The sequence below is a fragment of the Cebidichthys violaceus genome, unplaced genomic scaffold (assembly GCF_023349555.1).
Source record: "Cebidichthys violaceus isolate CVI_PGR_0920_01 unplaced genomic scaffold, fCebVio1.0.p SCAF_16, whole genome shotgun sequence".
NCBI lineage: Eukaryota > Metazoa > Chordata > Actinopteri > Perciformes > Stichaeidae > Cebidichthys > Cebidichthys violaceus.
In genome coordinates this window covers 6654584-6672518 of record NW_027176329.1, presented here as the reverse complement: position 1 = coordinate 6672518, position 17935 = coordinate 6654584, and the positions used below count along the sequence as shown (strand labels likewise).

Here is a 17935-nt window from a genome sequence, read left to right as displayed (position 1 = left end):
GTGCCAGTGTGAGGTAGCTCCATGTTCTTGAATTGGTTATAAATAAATGCAGCAAAATGGATGAAAAAATAGTTATTTAGGAAAAAGAAATGGATAAAAGAGTGGCGGGAAAAGAAAGTAGGCTGGTTTTATAAGTGTGTAGCCCTCTAAATTTGACAAACTTAGATTCAATTTCTAAAAGACCTTTGGACAGACGAGAAGAGTCAACCTAAATCTGACGTGTCCGTCTGGGTACCTGTTCGTTGCACTAGTATCCCGACATTCCAGTTGTGTTCGTCAGGCAGTGACTAATATGTTCCATTATCATAATGAGAACTGAGTGACTCCTGTGTGCTACTTGTAAATAATACAAAGACAAGAGTCGTGACGATGGACAGAGGGCTCGCTCGATACATGGCCCAGAATGCACCTCACATTTGTGCTCGTTTTTGAAAAGAGGAAGACCGTTATGAACAATAACGGAAGACAAACCGTCTGTTTGGCTAAACTGTCCTCTGCTTTGTGTTTCCTTCAGACATGTTTGACAAGACGCGGTCCGGTCGAATGGACATATTTGGCTTCTCAGCGCTGTGGGAATTCATGCAGCGGTGGAGGGCGCTCTTTCAGCAGTACGACAGAGACCGCTCAGGCTGCATCAGTGGCACGGAGTTACACCAAGGTAGCCCCGTTTGTGTTTATGTGTGAAAGGTGCTACAATAAAGTGAGCTATGGGATCCTTTTGTAAACAAATACGAGCATGATCTGAAGCCTGAAGTAAAACCTTTCAGCAGATAACAACAATGGTCTGTCTGTCCTCTAGCCCTCGCTCAGATGGGCTACAACCTGAGTCCACAGTTTTCCGAGACGTTGGTGCGGCGCTTCACCGTGCCGCGCGGGCGACCCGGCGTCCAGCTGGACCGCTTCATCCAGGTGTGCACCCAGCTCCAGAGCATGACGCAGGTCTTCCGCGAGAGAGACACGACCATGACGGGCAACATCCGCCTCAACTACGAGGATTTCCTCTCCGGGGCCGTCACCAGGCTCATGTGAGCCCCGCTCCGCCGGGCAATCCGTCTGCACTGTGGATTCATCGTATCATTCCATGTTCAGGTCATGTTTTGCTCACGTTTTTCAGTGCTCTGCCATAAGTGCCTCCATCTGAATGTGTCCAGTATATCAGCCAGAACACATCATTCCGTGGCTTGTTGCTGTAAGGAGGTAAAAAGCCTTACGTCATGCATTTGAACAAAGTTCATTGGCTGTTAAAAAAACAAAACAAAAAAAAAAGGCAGCGAAAGCCTTTACTGGATGGCTTAACTTTCACCAGGCGCAAGTGTGAAAGTGATTGTTTTACAGGTGACTGATGCGATAGAGTCCCAGTTATATTTTTTACCATAAAACTGCAAAAGAGGCCTTGTTTACACATGTGTGATTTTGACATTCATACCCGATGAATTTGCTCATATGCAGCCATTAACCGGTTCCTGTGCCATTAGAATGCTATCAGGAATATTCAGCATCTCCAGAGGGTGTTTCCATGCAATGGTTGCACATTGTATTGAACATTGCTTTATATTGTACTGTGTATAATTAGCCAAAATACAGCCACTTTTTTCTAATATTTGAATCATTCTACTCCTCACAGTTAGTGGGGTGTTGCTGTTAAAGCTCTGTAACAAAGAATTTGTTCTAGTTTTCTGCTACATTGCACTCCTGTAAGCCAGTATCAACCAGAAATAAAAACAATTCTCCATGGGGGGGGAAAAAACCCTCCCAAAAGCATTAATAATTGTTCCTTGTTATGTTTTCCACTTTCCAATCAATGAAATGGATCTTCAGTGGTTGGTGGGCCAGTGCTTTATTAGACAAAACACTCCACTGAGGTGGTCTGAAATCAGATGGCATCATGGTTCTTAATGCCAAAAACAAATAAATGCTTTTCTATCACGTTTTGATGTATTCATATTCTTCACACAAATGGAAAAAATACAGTTCCTACACTTTCAAGAAGCTGCATGATGGAGTGTTTACTCTGGATTTGAAAGGCAAGTATTGTGTAATTGCAGCAGTAAACACTTTACCGTCAGTGTGATACATTTCTATGCACTTGGCTGAAGTTTTCACTTCAAAATGTATATTTTATCCAGCAGAAGTGCAGTTGTAGATCCAGACCCTACTCGTCACCTTTGCCCTCAATATGTCCCAAATCAGGTGCTCATTTCTCCTTTGTAGGGCAGACTGGCCGCACAAAAGAGCCAAAGAGTCTCTGTCTTCCTCCTTCCACATCTGGCGCTGCTTTCCCTCCCCATCTGTTACTCTGCTTCATCACAGTCTGTGTCGAGAGTCCTGCTCCTCCTCGTCTCTTTCCAAATCAGAGGCAATCCATCAAACTCCCCCTCGTGCATCGTTTTCGCTCATATCTCACATCCGTCTAGTCCTTGCCCCTCGGCCTCCATCTTAATCTAAGGCTAAACTTAGCTGTCCCATGTCCTTAAGCACATTTTGTGTCACATCCTCCCTGCCTATCTGACACATCGCCTGAACGTGGATGTGGTTCAGTGTCTGGAACCAAACCATTTGAGTTTGGGTACTTCACAAGCGTGACCAAAGGTGCACCACAGAGAGCGTTGCAGCAACCCTTTTTTTCTGGTTTATGTGATCCAGCAGTGATTTAACCTAAGTCCTGATTGTCATTTCCTGTGTAATGAGGGAATTTCCCACCACTGACCATGCCTGACATTGTAATTACCTTGGGTGAATAGCAGGTCTGCGGGGCTTCAGTTAGTTGAGGATGCTACACTCCACTGTCAGCCCCAGTTTGTGATCTGGAGTGATAAAATGGTTATATTTTTTTTTACATAAAACTCTTGGCTAGTGCAGCTCTAAATCTCATTCACTAATAAGCAGGAGCTGATGAAATAAGCTAATATTGCTGGTGAAGCAGAACTGGCACAAGTAATGTTGTTTTACCCGCAGGGGATGAGCTCATTTCCACTTTATCTGAAAGGACTCATCAAATGCCAGTTTTGGCAACTACGAGACGGACAGCAGAGAGGGAGGAATCATTTGGAAGCGTGAAGCATAATCACCCACACAGAATCCTGTTATCACAATCATTTCAGCAGTCTTTAGAAGTAATGAGAACATAAACATTTGGATTTAGCTCCATTTAAAAAAAAAACGTTCTCCTTCTGCACAAATGACCAATGAGTCAGAACCGGTCATCCACGGTTTCCGACTCATTGTCGCTCCACGACAGGCTGCATTCCAATCGCTATAGATCAGCCCTGTGCCCTGCACACTGCACGGCACTGTTGTTGTGGAAAACTTTAGGGCCTGCGAGCTGAAATATCAGTGTCATCAATCATATGGAGCCGTAGAAAGAACATTTACTGATTCACTTACCCAGAAACTGGAGTAGCATATTCCCCCCCCCCTCCCAGAGTCAATGCTGCAATTTATGGTTTCCCACCGGGTGGCTGAAACGTACACAATTTCTCTGCATCCCTCATAAGCAGTTAAAGTAAACAAAAGCAAAACTTCTTCAAGAGTTTGTGTTTGTATACAGCTTACCAAGCCTCTAAAAGTGTCTGTTCTTTACATGTCAAACTGTACTTTTGAACTAAAAGAAAAGTGTCATGACACTTGAGGGGTTTGTCATCCGAGAGGGGTTGTTCACGCCTTGTTTGCGTGTGACACAATCCTGCTGACAGATCTGTCAGCCTTTCATGAGTATTCCTTGAGAGGAGGATTTTCTGCAAGAATGCCATAGATGTTTGAACACCAAAAGAGATTGCATTTCTATGGCTTCCAGGAAGGGGTAAACATGCATGGTATAGGCTATGTTACGTAAGAACACAGCTCCCTCGACTGCAAAGCCACAAAGCACATGAGGGGCTTTGATTATTAAGCATGTATTAGGTCCAATGAGACATAATTGAATAAAAATGTAATTCCTTATTGTAGGGAAATTGTTTCAGTTGTAAAAGGATGAACAAAAACAACGTTATAATACTGTTTTATTCACGTACTGTGTCACCCTATTAGTGGATCACTAGCCTATAATTTAATTTGTTTCTGTTGCAGTGAGTCCCCATTTTAGGGATCCTAAATTGAATATATGTATTTTATATTATTGTGTAGAAGGTGTAGCCTAGTGTTGTGTATAGTTAATGTTGATTCTCTTTGTGTTTTTCTGAAACAAAGAATGTAAATAGATGTTTCGGCATTCCTCATCTCAACGTAGTGCGCTATTTCCACCACTAGGTGGTACTGATGCACCGAGAAAACACGTTGCTGCAAAGCGACGCTCGTCAGCCAATGAAATCTAACCAGGAAGTCTTCAGACGGATATTGCGTATTTCCGCTGCTGCAGTAACGTGCAAACGGTAGAGGTGAGTGGAGACAAATGAACTATTGCCTTTATCACAATATTACTGAGACAAAACACCGCACGGACTTGTTTCTAGTAACGGTAGCTGGTGCAGGTTTAGCTTTAGAAGGATTGTAACCTCACGTGTCACTTAACGTTATTTATACTAAGCGGTTACAAACCGGTTCATTATATGACTTTCACGCAGTAACTTTTGTTACACAAGTCAACATGTGTCGATAAATAAAATGAAAACATTGATGCATGTTTTCAGATGCATCAATGGTTGATACCAGCCCTGTTCTGGTTGGCAGACGGCATACCAAACTCCATAACAAATGTAAACATGTCATTTCATTACGGCTTTGGCTAGAGATTATTGCCCGTTCTTGAATCGAGGATGGTCACTCGTAATTTCGGGTTGGACGCAACGCACAAACAAAATGAGTTATAATATCATTTGAAGTTGTAAATGTGTGATGGTACGAGTATCCCTCGACAGAAGGTAACTTTGCGAGCTCGTTACATTAACCTTGATAAAGCCAGACGTCCCACGTGTGACATGGACTAGTTAATGTTACCCAACTCAAATTATACATGCATGTCTGGATACAGTAACATTACACTCTGTCTCTTCTTTTACTAGCTAGCTTTGATTTTATTATTAAGATGTGAAATAGTTTTTTTCTCCTTACATAAACTGTTATTAAATAATATAGCAACACTGTCATGTTGGCAATAGTAGCTACATAAATGCTCTTTTATATATGAATGGCTCTTCACTTTCCCCTCATACTACATACTATAACACTGTAATCAATCGTTAATGTACGCTCAAACGCACTCGCAACTTCTTTTTTTTATTCATCCCTATGGAGCACCTCGGAGCCGAAGCGGAGTGCAGTCATGTGGCCTCTGTTTTGGACGGCGGCACGGACCTATGCCCCTTATGTCACCTTCCCTGTGGCCTTCGTGGTGGGAGGAGTGGGCTACCACCTGGAGTGGTTTATCAGGGGGACCCCTAAAGCCAGAGAGGAGAAGAGCATCCTGGAGCAGAGGGAGGATAGAAAGCTGCAAGAACAAGAGGGTGTGGACAGCACCCAGGTGCTTAGCCTGAAAGAGAAACTGGAGTTCACACCTAGAGCCGCTCTGAACAGGAACCGACCCGAGAAGAGCTAACCCGAGTCGGTGTGAGAGACATGCATTCACCCTCTCTCAGCAGCGGTGCATTGGGGGCCACGGAGGGCAAAAACACCCATTCTTACCTCAGCCATACATCCTCACTCATGCACCAGCTTGCCTGTGTAAATATCTGCTACTTTCTTTGGAGTCAAACACAGCTTAAATGTGCTGTATGTGATTATTTGACCTTCTCCTTGATGTCACACAAGCCTGTTCAGGCATTAATCAACAACTAAAGTAAGATACATTAACACACATGAAGTATTGAGCCTCTGGGTGGCCATGCTTTGAACTGATGACAGGAGTTTGGTGGAAATTGTTCTTTGTCTGTTTTCTGTACATCTAGTTGTGTAATTATCACACAAGTGTTATTGTGTCTCTGCTGTTTAAATCACACGCAAATGATGCAAGAGATGGAAATAATGTTCACGTTCCGAGCCTGTCAAAAAGTGCTTCTCCTTTTGAATCATTTCTGCATGTTTAGAAAGGACTGGTTGTGAACATGAAAGCGAAGGAAGAGCGGAGAGACGGGTCTTTGTCGTAGTTCTTTTTATCGCATGTAACCTTTTGATGGTATGTGACAAAATAAGCCAACTATGTGGGAGGTCTCTCAGGATGTTTAAGCTGCTTATTGTCCTATTGTCTGGAACATCTACACAATACTTTCATTTTCGGAAGTCTGGATGGTTTGCACATCTCACGCTGTAATTATGTGTCACTGCAAAAATAAATATGATGAATAAAGGAATGTTTGCTGAAAATGCTGGGATGGTTCTTTATCACCGGTTCCGGCTACTGATTTTTTTTCTAACAAAGGAATTAAACAAATGTTTGAATTTGTATCACTTCAGGTCCAAACAAATATCTGATCCCACTTGGATATGAAACAATATTGCTGCCAAGGACAGGAAGTCGCATCAAAGCCAAAGGAAGGAAGTAATGACTCTGCTTAGTCAGCTTCAAGAAGGAAATTATTTTCGAGGGAATGCATGAGGCAAAGCAAGGAATTCTGCCTCGGGTATGATGATGGAGTCTGGATCTTTTTTAGTTCTTCAAATCTGGCTTAAAATGTGTTTGCAGCTGTTGTCTGAGCTGATTCACAGATCCCTGGTTTAAGAGTGCTTTCGGGGTGAGCCATACCCATACGAGAAGTCAATTTCGGATACAAGGGATCCCTTTTTAGATGTGAGGATTTTAGATGAAAAACTATCAGTTGTATTTTCAATATAAAGTGTTGCACAATAAAATACACAGAAGTTAATAGATGCCCTGATAAAAAGAACCAACTCTTAAATAGATACATTTGACTGTCCTAAGAACCACACAACATGAATTTCAACTATGGCGTTATGATGGGGAACATTAAAACCATTCAATGAATTTTAAATTGGAATAAGTTTTATAAAGATAAGTCATTTGACTAAACTTGTTTGCAAAATACTTCACTTACAGCATTCACTCATAACTATTTGTGTAACAATGCACACAAAATCTCACTTTTTCGTTCCAAATCGCATACTTTTTGTTTTTACTTTAAGTACGTACTGCATCTATCCTTACACAGGGCATGTAGTATTCATTCATTCGGGACATACTACTTTTCACATAACATGGTACCTTGAACTTTGACCCTCTTGTACAGAGGACTGTGGCCTAATCTCAATCTCCACACTCACGGATTTACAGACTTTGGAGCGCGCTCTCGCAAAGTCCGTGAGGGTTTAGGGGTGTCCCACTGTCAAATCGTTAAGTGTTTGAGGTCCCTCTCGCAGACATTTTCAGTACTTTTTTAACACTTTCCCTAAGTCAGCATCAGATGCAGACTTTGCCCACAATTCATTGCAATGTGACGTTAAACACTGGGTAACCAGTGGAAGCATGAGACGTAAAAAAAAAAAGGCAATAAAGAGAACGGCACATAGGTGTTCAGCCTGGCACATTACTTACATTACATTTAATCAGAAACGTTAAGGATTAAAGATGGAACATAAAAACACATGAAATCAGAGGAATGGAATTACAGCTCTGGTTTATTCATTAACCATTTATTTTCATTAACCTATTAAAGCTGTTTTGACAAAAACAAGTAAATAGATTATTTGACAAATAACTCATCTTGAGAGGCAAAAGCCTGGAAGATAAAAAAATAAATAAAAAAATAGCCACGATTGTAGATAACATGACGTGTTGCAGCAAAGTGCTGGCCCCTTTGTATTTACACCATTTCAGGCCCTCACAGCCTCTCACACTCAACCGTTTAACAGGTAACATCGGTAAGTCCCTGTGGGTTCAGGGTTTAACGCTTTAGCGGGACTTTATGATTGGACCGGTTAGTCTGAGTGAGGAATTTGAGATTGGGTCCTGCTGTCTATGTATCTATTACCCCAGTGCATGCTGGGAGGCCCCTCAGCCCTCTATACTTATGTAAGCGCAGCACTCAACCAAATATATGACTGCTGATCATGGTCCCAACTCTCTACACATGTCGCCTTCATTTCAAAACAAGAGAGCACTGTCCTTTAACTGCGTTCAAACAGCCCAGTTAGCTGGATGAGGGGGAACAGGCTCATTTTGGCCTGATAAAAGTGATTAATTAAACCATGTCGGAAGAATAGGGTCTAAAGCAGCATTGGTGGTGGATGAAGCTGTCAGTAGATAAGCATGTTACTCTCCATCAGCCACTGTAGAAATGTTAGGTTGCACAGTATGAATAGCCCCTATTAATGCATTAGGGAACAGATCACAGTTGGTCCTACTGCTGGCATTGCTGTTCATTTTGAAATGCATCACCAAAGAGCTATATATTAGAATGTTTTACATGAAAACATTCCTTTTGATACATGCATGAGCACAACAACATGAGGCTAGAATTCACTTTATCCTTTTAAGGGCAGCTTTCTTCTCTTTATCTCACAATACACCAGTAACGTCACAGATTTATAAAGTAGTCCAACAAAAACATTGATTCACTGCTGCTGTGTTTTTTGGAGTTAATATAGTGTTGAAGGAATATGTAGGAAGACTTTGGTGATGTTGCCTGTACCCGACATGAGCTTTGATCTCCGTGTGTAAGCAGAAAGTGGGAAAAGTTTCCACATATTCAATCAAGAAAACCTTTATTATTCTCATTATTAAAACAAGAGGGGTGATGTGGTTAGGGAACAAAGAACTTAATAAGAATCCACCATTGATTCAAAACGGAGAAGTAACTGGTGTCGTAAAACGCTACAAAATGAGAAAACTTTATGAAGCTTTTTAAATCCGACACGTGGTAACTCACGTGCACTTAGAGTGAACTCTAACAATTATTTTGTTGAAACTTCTACTCCAGTCCCGCGGTCTTTCCAGCGTTAAATAATGAATCAGAAAAGTCCATCTTTCCGTACCCCAGGAGCTCTCCTAATGGATGATAACCTTTCCAGAGTGCCAGGGTAAGTTCCGCTACGTTACCCTGCTAGCTAGTGAAATGGGGAAAGATTATGAGGCCCAGATACATTGGCACCGGAGTGGTGAATGCTGTGCTATCGGCAGTCATCAGCTTGTACTCCCCTCTTGAGTTTGCTATCAGTGGAATGACCCGCTCCACTGCTGTGACCCCCTGCTTGTGCATGTTCGGAGAGTCAATTACTTTAAGCCGGTGGAAGTTTCCATTTGAAACTAGCGAGGATGGAGAAGAGGAGGCGAAGCTAAATTATGCTGAGAGAGTTAACAAGGAACGTGGTGTGTGTGTGTGTGTGTGTGTGTGTGCGTGCGTGCGTGCGTGCGTGCGTGCGTGTGTGTGTCCGCCTGGAAACAGCCAGATGACAGGTCGGTCGTCTAACAATGTTTCACAACTACACCGTACTGTGGGAACCGAGCACCGAGGCTCTTGGGAAGGGAGGAGGATGTTGGAGGTGCTTCATTGTTCTTGCTGAATGATGGGGATAATGGGTGCGGGTGATGCTGGCTGTTCCTTCTTTTTAAGGAGGTCCAACCCAACATCCTGAGTGGACAGGCAGGAGACGGTGTTCCCTTTGCTGCATGAACAATAGAGCTGTCTGCCTGTTGGAAGGGCACCACGTTCCCTATTAAACAACCCCCCCCAACACACACACACACACACAAACACAGAATCCAGGAATCCAGGTATTGCTGTATATCAAACTCATACACAGACAAGAAGCTTGGCATAAACATGTAAAGGGTCTCACACAGAGGTCGAGGTAAACACATTTTGAGATATTTCTTTTCACATGGGCATTTATTAAAGGATGACAAATTATCCCCAAACTTCTCTGACAGCCAGATGCATAATATAGTTGGACTAACTAAACTGGTTGACATTAGCTATTACTCAAAAATCTGATTTGGGTTTAGGTTGACCAATGAGTTATAAGTGCAGTTTCTAAATGTTCCCATCCTTTAAAAAAATAAATAATGTCACTGTTTGTCTTTCAAATTGAAACTTAATGAATATCCATAGAAAATACTTCGTCCTATTTCTAAAAGATAATCAGGATGGTTGCATTGAGTATTAAACTTCAAAGCTGCAGCAATTGTTTTTTTTTGGTTATTAGTTCCACGTAAATAAACAGTTGCCTATTTACGCTGCCAACAGACACTGGGCAACATTAATACTCCTCTTAAGGTTGTGTTTCTGGCCATTATTCACTCTACTTTTATCTATTTTCATCTTCGCCGATTCTTACTTGCATATTAAATTGCTACATGCTCCATAAGTTCCGACTTTGTTGTTTGGGTCTGTACAGGTAGCATACCGTCGGTTTAGCAGAGCATATTTACTGTAAACAGCTGGAATTGACGAGAGCAGTGAGAGTGAACCAAAACTGTAGAGTTGTGAGACGTAAAACCAAAACAACAAGCTGAAAGACGCTAAAACTCTCCATAGAGCTGAGGAGGACTGTAGAGCTGGACGATAATTCTCTGTGTGTTCTTCACTATGACCCCTTTTCACATTTAGTCAACTGACTCATTGTTCGTGTAATATCGAATTGTATTAAGCACCCGGACATTACCTCCAAAGTCTCCACTCTAAGTCCTCAAAATCTACCTGTAATTCAATTTGACAACCAACAGCTGAAGAGAGACACAAGCAGCCCTGGTTTATGCCCCGCCCCACCTCACACACACACACACACACACACACACACACACACACACACACACACACACACACACACACACACACACACACACACACACACACACTCTCTCTCTCTGTGCGAGCTATAAATGGTACCAGCCTTCTCAATTGACTCAAGCCACACAGCCGGCACTTTGCCCATTTCCCTCATCCTTCACTGGCCTTTGATGGGGCGGCCGTGACACTAGAAAAACAAAACACGAGGGAGCTCGGACAACACAATGCAACAATGCCCACCGCAGTCCAATAGTCAGGGTGAACAATCCCAAATGACCAATCCCTTGGGGAGAAACAATACTGGAACAGGAAACACCCACTTCCTATGCAGAGTTTAAATTTAGATACTGCTGAAAGCATTTTTGTCTTGTTTTGTCCAGTAGCACAAATGGCCAAATTAAGGACTGGGTGCTTGGACGTGACATTGTTATGGATACGGAGTAAGCAGTGTGTCGGTATTGTGTGTACGTATGTTCAGTGAAACAAAGGGAGTTGGCACACAGAGCGCTGTATGCTTTTAACACACACACACACACACACACACACACACACACACACACACACACACACACACACACACACACACTATAACATAAACACTAAACCCCTAAAAAAGTGGTCTGTGCTGTGCGAGGCACATTATTTCCAATTACAGGCAAATAAAGAGATCTTGCATAAAGCTTTTCAGCCATGCTGGTCCCTTGTTTATATATATATATATATATATATATATATATATATATATATATATATATATATATGTGTGTGTGTGTGTGTGTGTGTGTGTGTGTGTGTGTGTGTGTGTAAGTGAGTTTTGTGACCGTCTGAGTTTTCTGACGCGACTTCAAGCTGGTCATTCCTAACTTCTTGAGTGTATGTCTGTGTGTGTGTGAGTGCCTTCTCTGCCTGTGCAGGGTGTTTCCTCAATATAGTACAGCTGGCAGGAACTATGACAACCGAGCAACCCATTTTTGGAAAGGCCTGGCACATAGGTGGGCGACCAGAGCCTGGTGCAAAGCACAACTGTAAGATCTTCCCTAAAGGAGAGTTGCCTCTGGGCAAAACAATTAGCCTTTTAAGAACTGCTGGAGCCCTGAGGCTGCTTAACAGCACTTTGAACTGCTTCACAGTCTAAAAGCGTGTGTACTGTAGTGTGTGTGTGTGTGTGTGTGTGTGTGTGTGTGTGTGTGTACGCTCATTCACCAAAGCTGAGACATTGCCTTTCTTTGTGTGTGATCAGCGCCATGCGGATTCACCAGCGGAGTGAGGAAATGCATCAGCAGTGACTTCAACAATGTCAGGAAATGGCAGCTGATCCCAGAGGACGCATGTATAGCCGTTAAGGATGACCTGTCGCACAGATTGAGGTCTTCCCAGCTAATGACTACCGCTTTTATTAACCCCAGCTGGACACAAACAAATAATCTCCATTGTGACGTTTTTATTGGAACGTCCTTCTGCAAGCAGTGTGTCTGATTTGATTGTCCTGAGTTTGGGAAATAGTCTAGACGTGAATATCAAAGCCAATGAATGTGGGAAGATTTTACTAATGTTCTGACAGAGGAACATCTAGTTAAAACATCACTTTTCACATGCACTGTCAGGGGGCAATTTCTCTGGCGGGTAGGCATTGACTGTGCAGAAGAAGAAAAAAAAATGGCTGTTGGAGCAGCAAATAACCTGCAATGTTGTTTTCATCTCGGCGGGTTGTATTTGCTTCACTGAACAGGAGGCGAGAGTTTACTCTGTGGAAAGAATAGAGCAGGGCGTCGAGCTTCTCCGGCTTGATCGGCTGTAAGGAAGATGGATGTAAAAGGGAGCTCCGCTGTTCCGCTGCTGGCTTTGGTTGGCAGCAGAGGGCCGATATGGGTCGCCCCATGCACATCTGTTCCGTGACCCACCCCCCCCCCCCCCGGCTTTTTGTGAAAACACACACATGAACAATCGCATGGACACGTGCGCACAAGTGCACACAAACGCACCCACCCACCTGCACTAAGATAACAAGACTGCACGGGAATGCCAGCCGAGTTCTTGTGAGCAGACATTGAACTGGGCAGCTTCAGCCGGCTCTGTTTGTATTGTTCTCTCAACAGTATCTGCCAATCCATCCTTGACGCAGGGGAGAGGCTGCCCACAATGAAAACACATTCCACTCCGAGAACAGAGAAACTGTTTTCTTCTTCTTATTATTATTGCAAACTTTGTAATTTCTGTTTCTCAGCTGCTTGCTGCAGTGCTTGCTTGGCCTCGCACAGTTCAAGCAGTTTGTTTTATGAGAACCTGTCTCACTTGAATTTCCCATAAGCCCCCTTTCCTGCCATAGATAACCGCTTATCATCATGGAGACAGTTTGGTGAATTGCTGGAAATGTGTGCCGTATTGCAGATGCTGCCGCTGCAGCCCTGAAAAGACACATGGCTGCATTCATTCGGTGCTCGGGCGAGCACCTTTGGTGAAGGTGCTGGATTTTATCAATTGCTCTCCGCGAAAACAGCGTTAACAGGCAGGACTCCCCAGTGGATACTAAAGAGGTTCAGCATGAAGTGCTGTTCCACCTTGTATGAACTTTTACCGGCATATAATTGATGCTTTTCTTCCCCGTACAGCCAGCTACGGATTTGAAAACAGCCATTAAATCAAAATGATTTCCCTCCATTTTTCCCGTCAGGAGGTTATGCTCATGATAACTTGGAAATCTCATCCACTTCTCCATACCTCCATCTTTCTGTTATTGCTAAAGAGCTTTCCCTTGAGTGATTCAGTGCCTCCGTATTGTGACAGTATTTAGATAGAGGCTGGACACAGAAGTTGGACAGAGAAGCGATACACACTTCAGAGACATAATCCTCACACAGAAATCTCAGCCCTATATTCTGAAAGGAAAAGGAAATCAAACCATTCTGTACACAACAGATTAACTTGTATGGAACGTAGTCTCTGTAGCATCTCTGGTAAATGTGTTATGTGATATGATATATTAAAATGATACCATCATTTGACAATGTCATCATTATTTTATACTTTAAACTTTATTTTCCACAAAAAATAAATATAAACACAGGTATTTCTTCATAATACTTTAAACATTAAATACAGTTTTCACATAATTCATAAGTCATTTCATTGAATTAAGTCTGCACATTTCTGTACCACTTTCAGTCCATTCAATATGCATTCACTAATGCATCTTTTGAGTTCTCTCTCAAGCTCTCGTTTCTCTTCATTTTCATAGTGGATGCATGTCGTTCCTCCATTATTCAGCTCTCATGAACTAGTATGCGGTGGTGCTCTCTCTCTCCCTCGTTCCTCATTGCTAAATTATTCTGGTTACCGGCAATGATAAGTCATTTACAATCCCAGAATTCCTCTGGCTTGGCTCTCCTTCTCCCATGTCTTCCCCAGCCCACGTCCCCCAACTTGAGTGACCAAATCTTACTGGGTGAAAGGGGGGAAAAGTACATTGTGTGTGTGCATGCATGCATGCATGTCTGCATCCACGTAGCCATTATCCCCTTGGGAGCAGAGCAGGATCCAGAGACCAGTACATTCCACGGTGTGGACGGAGCCATGGGAGAAAGGGACACGGGGGGGTTCAAAGAACTCAAGGGGTTACAGTGTAAATCTCAGAGGAATATGCTCAAATCTAGTTCTACTGCATGCTCTCCCATACACACTCCCACAATATCCCTAGGCCGACCGCAGACCCCCCGCTGCACGGTTTTTTTCCACTGCCATGAAGGCATCTTATGACTGTAATCTTCTCTCATTGTGTAGTCCCATTTGCTTTGCCTTGGGGAGTGTTCTCAAAATCTTTCATTTTGAATAGGTCCATTTATCTGGCAAATCTCTGTTTCTCTGCCTGCCTCTGAGGCATCGAGTTCACAGTGCAATAGTTGTTCTTCCTTTCCCCCTTGTTTGAGCTCTCATTGTGCACTGCTGACAGTCGAGTGTCATGTGCAGCAAAATATTTATAAAAATAAAAACTGGAAGACCCCGGGAAAAAAACACAGCTTTCATGGTCATGAGCAACACTTCGCCGCATCTGGCTGCATCATACATAATGCTTCTGCTTTGAGTGTGCCTTAAAGGTACCCCTAGTGTTTTTCCCACTGTGCTGTGCGTGTGCCTTATAATGGACTCTGGGGGAATGTGATGTTTTCATCGCCCCCATGCAGTTCACATAACTGGGAAGCAGGTCACCCCCGGCCTCCCCGGGTCCCCAGTTCACCTCTATCGCCAGATCCCTGTAGCTCTCACAGGGGTTGGGGAAGCATGTAGCCTCACCCAGCATGGGGGGGTTGACATGGCCCCCTGCTTTGTAAGACTTCGATGAATCCGTCTGAAGTTCGGGAGCCTCCTGTCGAGCCGGTACCTGCTCGGACCGAGATAGGTAGTCATGGGGCTGGGCACGGTATTTCTTCAGCCGATGGGAGACGGCGAGCTGAAGGAGCTCACCGAGGTTGAGGAGCAGGGAGATGGCAGCGATCGCCTGAGTGTAGATGGTGAAGATGGTCTTCTCCGTGGGTCGAGAGACAAAGCAGTCCACGGTGTGAGGACAAGGGGACCAAGTGCACTCAAACTTTGCTGCAATGAAGAAGCCATCGTAAAGGAACCACAGCCCTAGGATGAAGCCGACCTCCAGGAGGACTTTTGACAGGATGCTGAACACATATGCACACAGCAGCCTTCCTTTCAGTTTAGGAGGGTTGGGTGGAGCCTTCTCAGCTCTTCTACCTCTCCCAACGCCCCCTTGTTTCTCCTTCTCTTCTGCATTGTCTTTAGTCACATTGTTATTGTCCCTTTCTGTTGCTCTCCCTCCCCTTTTACCTTCACCTCCACCTTCCTCTGCCTCCTTGTCATCCTCATTTTCCTTGTCCTTCCCGGCCATTATAGCCACGTATCCAAAGTAGAAGATGGTCGGCGTGGAGACGAAGATGACTTGGAGGACAAAGTAGCGAAAGTGGGAGATGGGGAAGGCTCTATCGTAGCACACAGCAGTGCAGCCAGGTTGCCGTGTGTTGCAGACAAAGTCAGCTTGCTCGTCATCCCAAGCAGATTCAGCGGCAGTCGCCAGTACCAGCATCCGAAACAGGAAAAGAACAGTAAGCCAGACACGGCCAATGGCTGTCGAATACTCCTGGCCCTCCTCCAGCAGGTGCTCCAGGTAGGACCAGTCAGCTCTGGACATCCTCTGCTCCTAACAGGATAGACGGGGGGAGAATAAGAGAACATTTGAGAAATAAAAGATTTCACAATTAGCTCACCTTTAGTGTTTATAAAACTACATATTTTGTAAATACAACTGAGGATGCTAAATGAGGACAGGTTGTTTTAAGTCACTGTCAGGCTGTTTAAAGGCTTTTCCGTCTGTTTAAATGATGACAAGTTGTATCGGGTGTGAAGTTTAGTTGTAGTTGTTATGCACGTCGTATTTTGTTTACTGCTCCATTGCTGAACAGATTGGCTTGAATGTGCCACTTAACACCTAATTGATGTATTTTACTTCCATGACTAAATGTTTAAAAGGTTTTCAGCTGAAGCATACATGTTTAATGATTTATATAAGCAACAAATGAGCTACTTTTCTCCAACCTTTTCAATGTAATGATGTATTTTTACTGGGGAACATGCGTATCTGGCTGCCTATTAGTTCGTATTAGTTCTTCCATGAGCTCACAACGTTGTTAGAGTGGGCTACAACTCCTCATCATCAAGATGTAAAAACAAGGCCTCCATGCACTAAAATGAACTAAAACAAAAACACATGGCACTAAAGTTAACGTTTAATATGAAAGGAAATAGTGTGCGCTTTCACAGTAAAACTGGAGTAAATGAGTTCAAGAGAAGCCACTCTCTTTAACACTACACAGCATCATTAAATGCAAACATGTATGAATCAATTAAAGCTTAGCTTAGTAAAATCATACTGGGACCGATTTCATAAAAGCATTGCGCACGCGCGCGCGCGCGCGCACACACACACACACACACACACACACACACACACACACACACACACAAAAATACACACACATCTGAATAAACATCCTGTTTGTTCAGCAGAGTTGAGGCTCAGCTGTGACACTTGTCTATTTGTTTAGACTATTTATGTTTTTTTGTCATTTCTTCAGAAAAAGAAAATGTCCTAATAGTAACAACACAAACTTTCTGACAGGATGAGACAAGACAATGGACGGCCAGGGATTCTGTTCTGATAACTGGACTGATCCACCTCTGACAGCATTGTCTTGAGTACCACTGTTATCTCTAACAAACATTCCACAGAATACACAGATACAGTTCACCACTAAGTATGTCACAGAATAAAATACAATAAAACACTTTAACCAACAAATCCTTTTCAGACACTTCAGTCACAAGACTATTGATGAGTCTACGTTTAAAGTAATTCCCAGCCTTATTATTGTTTATAAACTATACATCATTTAAAAAAAAAAAAATACAACAAGGCAGACTAATTAAATAAATAATCATAAAACTCAATATTAAGAACCACAGATCCACTGTTATCTATACTGAAAGAGATTCACAACTTCATCCTGTAATTCCCTATAGGAATACAGAAGGCGATACAATAATAACACAAAAGTAGAATTACCCACCAAAAGTTAATAAAAAACAATGCTAGGCACTGTAAGCCCCTAGAATTGTTATTCTGGTTCTTAAGGGGAATAAAACCAATATCAAACGCAGTGCAACTCACTCGTTGAGAACTTTTGAGAACCACAGGGACAAATGATTATGTCCTTATTACACAATATTATATATTGTTTTTGTCACGTGAACAATCCTAATCTGGTTTAGTTCCTAATTGGAAAAGTTTCTTACCTTTCTCTCTCGTGAAGCGGGGTTTGTCTCCTTATTTGGTGTACTGGTCTCAGCACTCAGTGTACTTTTAATGTCTCGTTCCGCTCCCTACAGTAGCGATCTGTAGCGCCAGTCGGTTTGAGTCTCCCTTCTTTAAAAAGCATCGATGTAATCGGAAAAAGTGGAGGGAACTTTCCCATGCCCGTTTATTTGGCCGTCCCTCAGGAACTTCGTCCAGGAAATGGGATGGACTCAAAGTAGCTCTCGTTAACTGCGCATGGGGCGTTCGGGCTTTAAACTTTGTTTAAGGGACCACCCGTTTGCATTAATTACACGGGAGTATCGCCTGACTGCGCTTATTTAAAGGTTAGAGGCGAAGAAGCTTAAGATGTCGAGGAAGGAATGGACAACACACTGGAAAGAGTGAGGTG

The 17935-nt window shown here is 43.1% G+C and overlaps 3 protein-coding genes across 3 annotated transcripts in view; 2 read left to right on the top strand and 1 right to left on the bottom strand.

The window, feature by feature from the left end:
* Window positions 1-1926, top strand: part of pef1 (penta-EF-hand domain containing 1) — a 4932-nt gene extending 3006 nt beyond the window's left edge. The window contains exons 4-5 of the mRNA XM_068710959.1: window positions 515-658; window positions 800-1926. Coding sequence (XP_068567060.1) covers window positions 515-658; window positions 800-1029 — 374 coding nt within the window. The 3' untranslated portion in view covers window positions 1030-1926. The remainder of the gene's footprint in view (window positions 1-514; window positions 659-799) is intronic.
* A 2385-nt stretch (window positions 1927-4311) lies between these two features.
* Window positions 4312-6294, top strand: smim12 (small integral membrane protein 12). Its single transcript, XM_068710957.1, has 2 exons — window positions 4312-4373; window positions 5230-6294. The coding sequence occupies exon 2, from the start codon at window positions 5258-5260 to the stop codon at window positions 5528-5530; it is 273 nt and encodes a 90-aa protein (XP_068567058.1). The 5' UTR covers window positions 4312-4373; window positions 5230-5257; the 3' UTR covers window positions 5531-6294.
* A 7391-nt stretch (window positions 6295-13685) lies between these two features.
* On the bottom strand, window positions 13686-17656 carry gja4 (gap junction protein alpha 4). The gene is made up of 2 exons (XM_068710956.1): window positions 17526-17656; window positions 13686-15873 (listed from the first exon to the last, which is right to left on the bottom strand). The coding sequence occupies exon 2, from the start codon at window positions 15862-15864 to the stop codon at window positions 14728-14730; it is 1137 nt and encodes a 378-aa protein (XP_068567057.1). The 5' UTR covers window positions 15865-15873; window positions 17526-17656; the 3' UTR covers window positions 13686-14727.
* Window positions 17657-17935: the final 279 nt, after the last annotated feature.